Source organism: Ictidomys tridecemlineatus, chromosome 5 (assembly GCF_052094955.1).
Source record: "Ictidomys tridecemlineatus isolate mIctTri1 chromosome 5, mIctTri1.hap1, whole genome shotgun sequence".
NCBI lineage: Eukaryota > Metazoa > Chordata > Mammalia > Rodentia > Sciuridae > Ictidomys > Ictidomys tridecemlineatus.
The window spans coordinates 71,440,276-71,450,384 of NC_135481.1; the positions used below are offsets into that span (position 1 = coordinate 71,440,276).

General features: G+C 36.7%; 1 protein-coding gene across 1 annotated transcript; it reads left to right on the top strand.

The window, feature by feature from the left end:
- The first annotated feature begins 7,476 nt into the window (after positions 1–7,476).
- Positions 7,477–9,827, top strand: Fscb (fibrous sheath CABYR binding protein). The gene is given in 2 exon segments (XM_078049043.1): positions 7,477–9,789; positions 9,792–9,827. Coding segments are annotated over 2 exon segments (2,349 nt in total).
- The last annotated feature ends 282 nt before the right edge of the window (positions 9,828–10,109 follow it).

Sequence of the window (10,109 nt, forward strand, 5' to 3'; positions counted from 1 at the left end):
CTCTATCTGAGGTACAAGTGATAAAAAATTTCTCCCAATCTGTAGGCTCTCTCTTCATGTTATTGTTTCCTTTGCTGTGAAGAAGTGTTTTACTTTGAATCCATCCCATTTATTGACTCTTGATTTTACTTCTTGAGCTTTAGGAGTGTGATTAAAGGAGTCAGTTTCTAAGCCAACATGGTGGATGGGGCCTACCTTTTCTTCTATCAGATGCAGGCTCTCTGGTCTAGTGCCTAAGTCTTTGATCTACTTTGAGTTGAGTTTTGTGCAGGGTGAGAGGTAGGGGCTTAATTTTGTTTTGTTACATGTGGATCTCCAATGTGTTAAATAGGCTGTCTTTTCTCCAGTGCATGTTTTGGCACCTTTGTCTAGTATGAGATAACTATATTTATGTGGGTTTGTTTCTGTGTCTTCTGTTCTGTACCATTGGTCTATGTGTCTGTCTGGGTGCCAATACCATGCTATTTTTGTTACTGTGGCTTTATAGTGTTGTTTAAGGTCCAGTGTTGTGATGCCTCCTGCTTCCCTCTTCTTGCTAAAGATTTCTTTGGCTATTCTGGGCCTCCTAGTTTTACAAATGATTGATTTTTCTATTTCTATGAAGAATGTCATTGGGATTTTAATAGGAATTGCATTAAGTCTGTGTCACACATTTGGTAGTATGGCCATTTTGACAATATTAATTCTGCCTATACAGGGACATGAGAGGTCTTTCCATCTTCTAAGGTGATCTTCAATTTCTTTAGTGTTCTATGTTTCATTGTAGAGCTCTTTCACTCTTTTTTAAATATTGATTTCCAGTTTCTTGATTTTTTTGATAATGGGGTAGTTTTACTAATCTCTCCTTCACTAAATTCATCACTGATGTACAGGAGCATGTTTGATTTATGGGTGTTGATTTTATATCCTGCTCCTTTGCTGAATTAATTTATTAATCCTAGAGGTTTTTTTTGGTGGAATTTTTGGATCTTCTCAATATAGATTCATGGCATCACATCTCAAATCCCTAGAAATAGAGGAATAAATCAATACCAAAAGCAGCAGAAAAAAGAAAATAATTAAAATCAGATCTGAAATCAATGAAATTGAAACAAAAGAAACAATTCAAAGAATTGACAAATCAAAAGTTTGTTCTTTGAAAAAAATAAGTAAAATTGATAAACCCCTAGCCATGCTAATGAAGAGAAAAAGAAAACTTAAATTACTAAAATATGTGATAAAAACAAATATCAGAACAGACACTACTGAAGTATAGAAGATAATTAGAAATTATTTTGAAAATTTATATTCCAATAAAATAGAAAATCTTGAAGACATCAACAGATTTGTAGAGACACATGAACTACCCCACCTGAATCAGAAGGATCTACCTGATTTAAACAGAATAAATTCCAAGCAATGAAATAGAAGATGCCATCAAAAGCCTACCAATTAGAAAAGCCCAGGACCACATGGATTCTCAGATGAGTTCTGCAAGACCTTCAAAGAAGAATTAACACCAATACTGCTCAAATTAGTCCATGAAATAGAAAAAGAGGGAATCCTTACAAACTCATTCTATGAAACTAATATCAGTCTGATACCAAAACCAGACACAGACACATCATGGAAAAAAAATTCAGACCAATATCCCTGATGAACATAGATGCAAAAATTCTCAATAAAATTCTGGAAAGTCTCAGACAAAAATATATTTAAAATGATAATGCACCATGATCAAGTGGGGCTCATCACAGAGAAAAGAACCATATGATCATCTCAATAGACGCAAAAAAAGAATTTGACAAAATACAAGCACCCCTTCATGTTCAAAACACTAGAAAAACTAGGGATAGTAAGACCATACCTCAATATTGTAAAAGTTACCTACGTTAAACCCAAGGCCAATATCATTTTAAATGGAGAAAAAATTGAAAGCACTCCCTCTAAAATGGGAACAAGACAGGGATGCCCTATTAAACCAATTCTATTTAACATAGTCCTTGAAACTCTAGCCAGAGCAATTAGACAGGAGAAAGAAATTAAAGGGATACAAATAGAAAAAGAAGAATTCAAACTATCACTATTTCCTGAATAATAATTCTTCAATTAGGTACTCTCTCCTACAAACCCCTTCTACTCCTCCTACCCTACTTAGTAAAGTACACTCTTCTCTTCATTTCTTAACAATACTTTCCACAAGTTTTAAACTTGTTTATGTTTTTAGTTTTTCTCACCAGACTGTAAGATCCACAAAGGCAGAACACAATATTTTTTTTCCCTGTGGTTTACTCAACATCAGGTAAGTCATTGCAATATATAAATGCTCAAAAAGTTTTTTTTTTGTCCTGGGGATTGAATCACTAGGGGCACTTTATTACTGAGCTACATTCCCAGCCCTTTTTATTTATTCATTTGTATTTTGAAATAGGGGTCTTGCTAAGCTGCTGAGGCTAGCTTTGAATTTGTGATCCTTTTGCCTCAGCCTCCCAAGTCACTGGGATTACAGGCATGCACCACTGGCCTGGATTAAAAAGTATTTCTTGAGGAAATTATTATTTCCAAAAAATAATTTACTTGTAAGTAGAATTGTTGGTAAATAGTGTGTACATTTTAGAAAGTTATTGGCATATAAATATTATATATATTAAAGGCATGCAATGTGACATTTTGATACATGTATACATCATAATCTGATTACCATAATTAACACATTCATCACCTCATAGTTTCCATTTTTGTGTGTATAAGAATGGTCAAGAGCCACTCCCTTAGGAATGTTATAGTATATTATACATTATTGTTAACTGCAGTTACAATATTATACATGAAACCTCTGGAATTTAGAAACTTTGATATGTACTTTAAAATTATCTAGTGTAAAGGGTGTATCAGTTCAAATGCAAATTTAAAATTCACAACCATTCATTAATAGCATTCTCATTTATTTTGGGGGGTATGATCTTTAAAATAAATCATTGCTAATTTTATATTGGTATTATTTTGATTTCTATTTTAGAAATGAATTTGATCTTCCTCATGTACTTATTGGTGGTCATTTATTTTTCTTCTATATATTTTTTTATTCATGCCCTTTGTTTTTCTATGGCATTACTTTTATATTTATTTCTTAGGCTTTTAAAATTAATGATAGCTCTTCATGTGATATTTTGGACTTGTTCTTTTTCTACTTTCTCATTGCATTTTAATTTTATATATTTTTAATGTAGAGATTTAAAAATTTTACCCTTCTGTTCTCATCCATCCACTGAAATTGCTCTTACTAATATTACCAATGGTTTCTTGGTTGTTATATCCAATGAACATTTTTTAGGCTTTATCCTACCTGATCTATTCAGTTAAGAACAAAGCAATATGGGCCCCAGTTTTGACATCTGGTCCATATTAATTTGAAGCATCTCTGCCATATTTAAATTAATTGCCTCTCAGCAAATTTGTTCTTTGGTAAAAATGTGATTCATCAGCAAAATCACTGAAAGGAGACTGTCCTCAGCAGATGCCTCTGGTTTTATGATTATAGATATATATCAAATATGGTATGAAAATACATGCCAGACCTGAGACAGAAGTAAAGAAACTAGCTCCAAAGTCTGAAAGTCAGAAATAGAGCATGCCAGGCAGGAGTCAGAAACATGGGACTGTGAAAGGATGTTGTATTAGTTTCCTAGGGAGGCCATAGGAAGATCCCATAGACCGGGTTAAAATAAGAGAAATTTATTTCCGCACAGTTCTGTAGGCTGCAAATCCCAAATCAAGGTGGTGACAGGGCCATGCTTCGTCTGAAGTATCTAGGGGAGATCCTCTTATTGTCTCTTCCAGCTTCTGGGTGCTCCAGGTACTCCTTGCTGTGTGGCAGTATATATCCAATGTCTGCTGTCTTCACATGGCCTTGTTCTCTCTGTGTCCTTGTGTTCAAAGTCTCCTTTATATAAGAACACTATTGTAACTTGATGACATCTGCAAAGACCCTACTTCTAATCTGTCATACCCACAGGTAGTGGGGATTAGGACTTCAACATATCACATAGGGAGACACAATTCAACTCTTAACAGATGTGAACAAAGTAAGGGGTGGGGGTGAGGGAGGGGAGAGCTGAATTATATGAGATTTAGGGGAAAAAAAAAGTCAAAAATCTTAAGCCCTAATCTGACAAGAGAGACTAGGCTATGATTAGTGAATTTGGGCATATCATCCTGGCAAAGAGAGTGTTTCTCTTTCTTGGGAAGCTAGAAGGAAAAAATTTAAAAAACAAACAAACAAATGAACAAAATAGCAATTCAATGAAATCAGAAGGGACACAGTAGGGCAGAAAAAGGGGATCAGGTGCAGGGTGGAAGTGAAGGTGGGGTAGGTATTGGAGAGTAAAACTGATTAAAATATGTTTTAGGTTTCCACAATATGCCATAATGAAACCCACACCATTCTGTATAATTAATACAGACCAATAAGCTATTCCAGAAATGAAAGGGTGGTGGGGGGAAGAAATAGGATGAGAAACTGTTCCATTAAATTCCTCATAATTGCATTTGAAATTTTAGGTGCATTTTTGAATCAATTGATTATGTATGTGTGACAATTTGTTTCTATGAATAAGTTATTACTAGTAGCAAAAATCAGTTTTTTTATGAAAGTTTGGTTCATGATTAAGAAAGATCAAGTTCTGATTTGTTTAATGTTTTATTTTTAATTAGCACAAAGTAATTGTACATATTTGTGGATTAAAATGATATTTTAATACATGTGTACAATGTACAATGATTCGATTGTGATTATTGGCATATCTATCACTGAAGGTATTTATCCCTTCGTGTTGAGAACATTTAAAATCCTCTCTACTCACTATTTTGAAATACTTAGTTGTCATCAACCGTAATTATCTTACTATTCTATGAAACATTAGAATTTATTCATCCTATCCAACTACACAGATATACCCATCAACCATTTTCTCTTGAACCCTTCCTTCCCTACACCCTTGCCAAGCTTTGGTAATCACCAAAGTTCTTAATTATTTTTTTGGAAGAAAAAATATAAATATCTAAGGATTGGAAATTGAGGATTTAATTTAGTTTAACTGAAATTGACAATTCAGTTTATGTTTAAGGAAATTGCATAAAATCTTATTTATGTTGAGGAAGCAAAATTAATTAAATTCATGTGATGTTACATTAACTTAATTAATGCAATGTTGAAACTTATTTCTTATTACCAAAAGATCCAAAATAGACTTTGAAGATATTACATCAAATGTCAGAAACCTGATTACAAACACACATGTAATGTTTGAAATGTATAATTGAGACACCAGACACAAAGAAGCTGATAATCCAGTTTCCAAATGATAGCAGATCTGATTAAAACCTATGCCAATGCTTCTTTGAAATGACTATTGCTTTACTTCATTAAGTCTTAGGAATATAGGAGACTGTGGAGCAAAACAGACAAAAATGAAAAGATCAGGTGAGATGCAAAACAAGCAGTATGTTTTCTAAATCACATTTTCTCCAGTTGTACTTAAGAATTCACTGATCAATGCAAGAGTTGGGACTGTTTTAGAGGCTGGGATAAAAGAATGTGAAAAGCACCCATTTGTTTGGCTAAAATCAATTATCTTAGTTTAAACTGCTAACAAATACATAAGAGTCTAGGTAGTAAAAGCAACAATTAAATTTTCAAAGTTCTGGAGACTGGGTAGTCCATATCAAGGTGCTAACAGATCTGTTTCTTAAAGGTCCACTTCCTTTGCAGATGCAAATGCAGATGGTTATCATCTATAAAGTCCCACTCCCTAATTCTATAACTTAGGCATTTTACTTAAACACATGAATGGCATGAATGGTAGGGGGATACAAATATTCAGTTCCTAACACTAATGCATGAAACAGGATTATTTGATTCAATTTTATATTTTTTTGCGGGAAGCAATACAGCATAAGAAATTTTAAAATATTCCCAGATTAATGAAGTCATAATTATTATTTAGCAGATTTTTTTGGGGGGGGATACTGAGAATTGAACTTAGGGGCACTAAGCCATGTCCCTAGCCCTATTTTGTATTTTTAAAATTTAGGGACAGGGTTCCACTGAGTTGCTTAGCAGCTTGCCGTTGCTGAGGCTAACTTTGAACTCATGATTCTCCTGTCTCAGCCTCCAGAGTCTCTGGGATTACAGGCGTGTGCCACTGTGCCCAGGCAGATGTTTTATTTTTAACGTCTGTGATTATATTTTTAAAGTCCACTTTTTCTTCTTTTATTTTCCCTGGACTAACAATATTTTAATATATTTTTTGTGACCAATTTACATCTTTCTAGTAAAATTCTTGAGATATAGGAGTTAAATTTTCAAATCTATTATGTTAGAAATTTCAAATCTAATACAATGGCAGCAACAACCTACTTAACTTTTCCAAAGACTCAATTTAAACTTTTCATCTTTACCGGGGCATTCATTCCTATGTGGTTATTCAGCAGAGTTATAGAGACTGTCTCGAATAATGCATTTTATTTAACTTGGCATATATTTAGACACAACATTTATTTGAAAAAAAAAATTCGAGTGGATCCACTTTCTGAAATAATTCAGAAATAAAAATATCTGAAGTTGTTTGAGAAGGACAGCATGGCTTATATTTGGGTAGGATGCTACTGTGATCACTGAAGTCATGGTTACAGGAAAGGAGCCTATGTAAAGATGGATTTAAGAATCCTAGTTTTTCAAACAGTACTGACTTCTTTATATATATATATAGTTTCAGGTGGACACAATATCTTTATTTTATTTTTATGTAGTGTTGAGGATCGAACCCAGCGCCCTGCACATGCCAGGTGAGTGCGCTACTGCTTGAGCCACATCCCCAGCCCAGAACTGACTTCTTTTAAAGTCATATAAACAGATATTCATAGAACACTCTCACATATATTATCAGTTGTTTTCTCCAACAATTACAAATGTGTTGCAGCATTCTGAGTTCTGTATCATAACCATCTTTGATAGTAGGATGGAAAGGATTGAATGGAAAGTTCAAAAAAATCAACAGTTAGAAAGTGGTATTACTAGAGCTTACTTAATGTTCCTTTGATAGACAAATGCTGCTTTCAACTTGATTTATTTCACAAAGTAATAAGATGTCACACTTGCAGTCATTGGTGATGAATTTGTGCCCCAGTGAAAAAGTGCTGGGACCAGAACTGCCGGAACCTTGCAGGGAGAAGTGCTGTGATGTCACAGACCCTTGAGAGGAACTTCTAAAAATGAGATTTCGTTCTAACAGAGACTAAACAAGAAAGATAATAACTGAACAAGGTGGGATCCAACAAGAATGTAGCATAGAATGTAATGGCTTAGGAATTGCTTTTTTTCTAAGCAACTCAGTAGAACAACTCTTAATGAAGGAAGGCAAAGATTTACAGCTGGCACATTTGTGATTCTTAATGATTAATTACTTGATTAATAAATCTCAATTCATCATCTTATAAATGGAAGAAAATGATGTGCCTCGTCAGTCTATCTCAGTCGGGAGGCAAGAAATTCGAAAGAGAAGGCGAACCAGCCAACCAATGGTAGACAAATCCCAGCAGACTGAAGGGACAGAGAAAAAGAAACACCAGGCTGTATCTCAATCGACTGTCCCCAAGGCTATCTTTAGTATTGGTAATATCCCTGGAAGCAATGCCCGCTACTCTGCCAAAGACTATGAGCGTTTTCGAGTATCTTCTCAACTTCAGCAAACTTGGGCAAAGAAAAAGCATGGACAGAAAATGACTGATGAATCTCTCCAGACAGAAACCTCTGTGGAAAAGAAAAAAGTCAAGTCATCTGATAGACCAGTGGGGCCTAAAAAGAAGCCAGCTGGTGTTGGAAAAGCAGGTCCCGAATTGCCTGAGGGTGTCCAGGGAGTAGAAATTATACCAAGCCAATATTCAATTCAATTTAAAATAGACCGATCTCAGCAGACCATTTATACTGGGGACCTGTCTATGATGAGCTTGTCCCAAGTAGAAAAAGTGGACAAAGAACAGCAGACGTACTTTGCTGAACCAAAAATACTGATTATTTCCGAGGCAGGTAGCTCTTTTACAAATTCAAAGGAAAGTATCCACATATATAAATCCTTAAAAAAGATTTTTGTTAGTGACAGTCCTGAATTTCAACCAGCAATAAGTAGCCATGGGAAAAAAAGGCAGAAAAACATCAAGAGAGATTCATTCACTCAGGAAACCCCAAAAGATACTCCATTATTTTTAGCGGATGAGTCTAGGCAAGAGGGTTCAGTTGTTAAAAAAGATGCTTCTGTTGAAACAGAGTATCTACCAACAGAAGAATTTCCTGCTGAAGGGGCCCTAGCTGAAGTAGAGCCCAGGCTTGCTGGAGAGACCCCTACTGAAGTACAACCTACGATTGAAAAGACCCTTGTATCTGATAAAGCTACTTCAACTACAGAGATTACAGTACCCCCTTCTCAGGTTGAAGGACCTCCTTCCCTAGAGCCTGGAGGCTCTGCTGAAGCACAGTTTTTACCAGCTGAAGGGGCCCTAGCTGAAGTAGAGCCCAGGCTTGCTGGAGAGACCCCTACTGAAGTACAACCTACAATTGAAAAGAACCTTGTATCTGATAAAATGACTTCAACTACAGAGATTACAGTACCCCCTTCTCAGGTTGAAGGACCTCCTTCCCTAGAGCCTGGAGGCCCTGCTGAAGGACAGTTTTTACCAGACGAAGAGGCCCTAGCTGAAGTAGAGCCCAGGCTTGCTGAAGAGACCCCTACTGAAGTACAACCTACAATTGAAAAGACCCTTGTATCTGATAAAATGACTTCAACTACAGAGATTGCAGTATCCCCTTCTCTAGATGAAGGATCTCCTTCCCTAGAGTCTCTGGCTAAAATTCAGCCTCCACTGGTGCAAGAGGTTCTTTCAGAAGATCATTTTGGTCCGGGAGAGTCCTCCCTAGCTGGAGTAGATCCTTCCGAAGAGCTTCCTACTGAAATTCAGTTTCCACTAGTAGAAGAGACTCCTGCTCAAGTTCAACCTACAGTACCTGAAGATGAGTTTGGTGAAGCTCCAGCTGAAGTACAGTCTGCAGAAAAGGCTCCTGCTCCAGTTCAGCCTCCATCAGTTGTAGAGGCTCCTACAGAAGTGATCCTAGAACCTGAACTTGCAACAAGTAAGGAAGCCCCTAAACAGAAGCCCTCTGCTAAAGTCCATTCTCGAACAGCTAAGAAGTCTCCTGTAGAAAAGCACTCTCCCAAAGTCCAGCCTCTCACTGATGAGGGAGGCTTTGTAGAAGAGTTCCCGGCTGCAGTTCAGCCCCCAGCAAATGAAGAAGCTCCTGTGGAAATTCAGTCTCCATCATTTGAGGAGTGTCCTCTAGAAGAGGCTCCTGCTGAAGCTCAGCCTCCACCAGCTGAGGAGTCCCCTCTAAAAGAAGACTTGTCTCTAGATCAGTCTCCACCAGCAAAGGAGACCATTTCAAAAGAGGTCCAGACTGATATTCAGTCTCCGTCAGATGGGGAGGCCTTTCCAGAAGAGGTCCTGGCTCAAGTTCAGTCTCTACTAGCTGAAGAGGCCATGCTTCAGTTTCACAGTCCACCAGTTGAGGAGTTCTTTCCAGAAGAAGTCCAGGTTCGAATTCAGCCTTTATTAGCTGAGCCAGTCCCTGCGGAAGATGACCCCGGTGACCAACATCTTTCAGTAACGGATGTGGTTCCTACTGAAGAGTTTCCCGGACAGGAGATGATTGCTGAAGTTCCACCTCCACCGTCTGAACCAACTCCTGCAAATGGGGATGTGAACTAGAGAATGTGCTTCCTGAACTTCAGTCTCCCTAGATAGCAGGTGTCTCAGAGTCAGCTGTTTTAGAAGACAAAATTAAAACTAAATAAGCATAAAAAATTTGAAGAAAGTGTTCCTGTTCCTGAAGATTTGTCTATTGTCAAAGAGGAACAGGTTCCCAGTATTGAAATAAAACATACCATTAATATAGAATTAAAAGACTTCTCTTGAGTTGTAGACAGGTCCTAGTCATCTCAAAGAAATTTGTGAATCTGATAAAAAAAAAAAAAGGAAACCCCAGACTGAGGATGCAGTTTGGAAAACAAACAATAAAAATG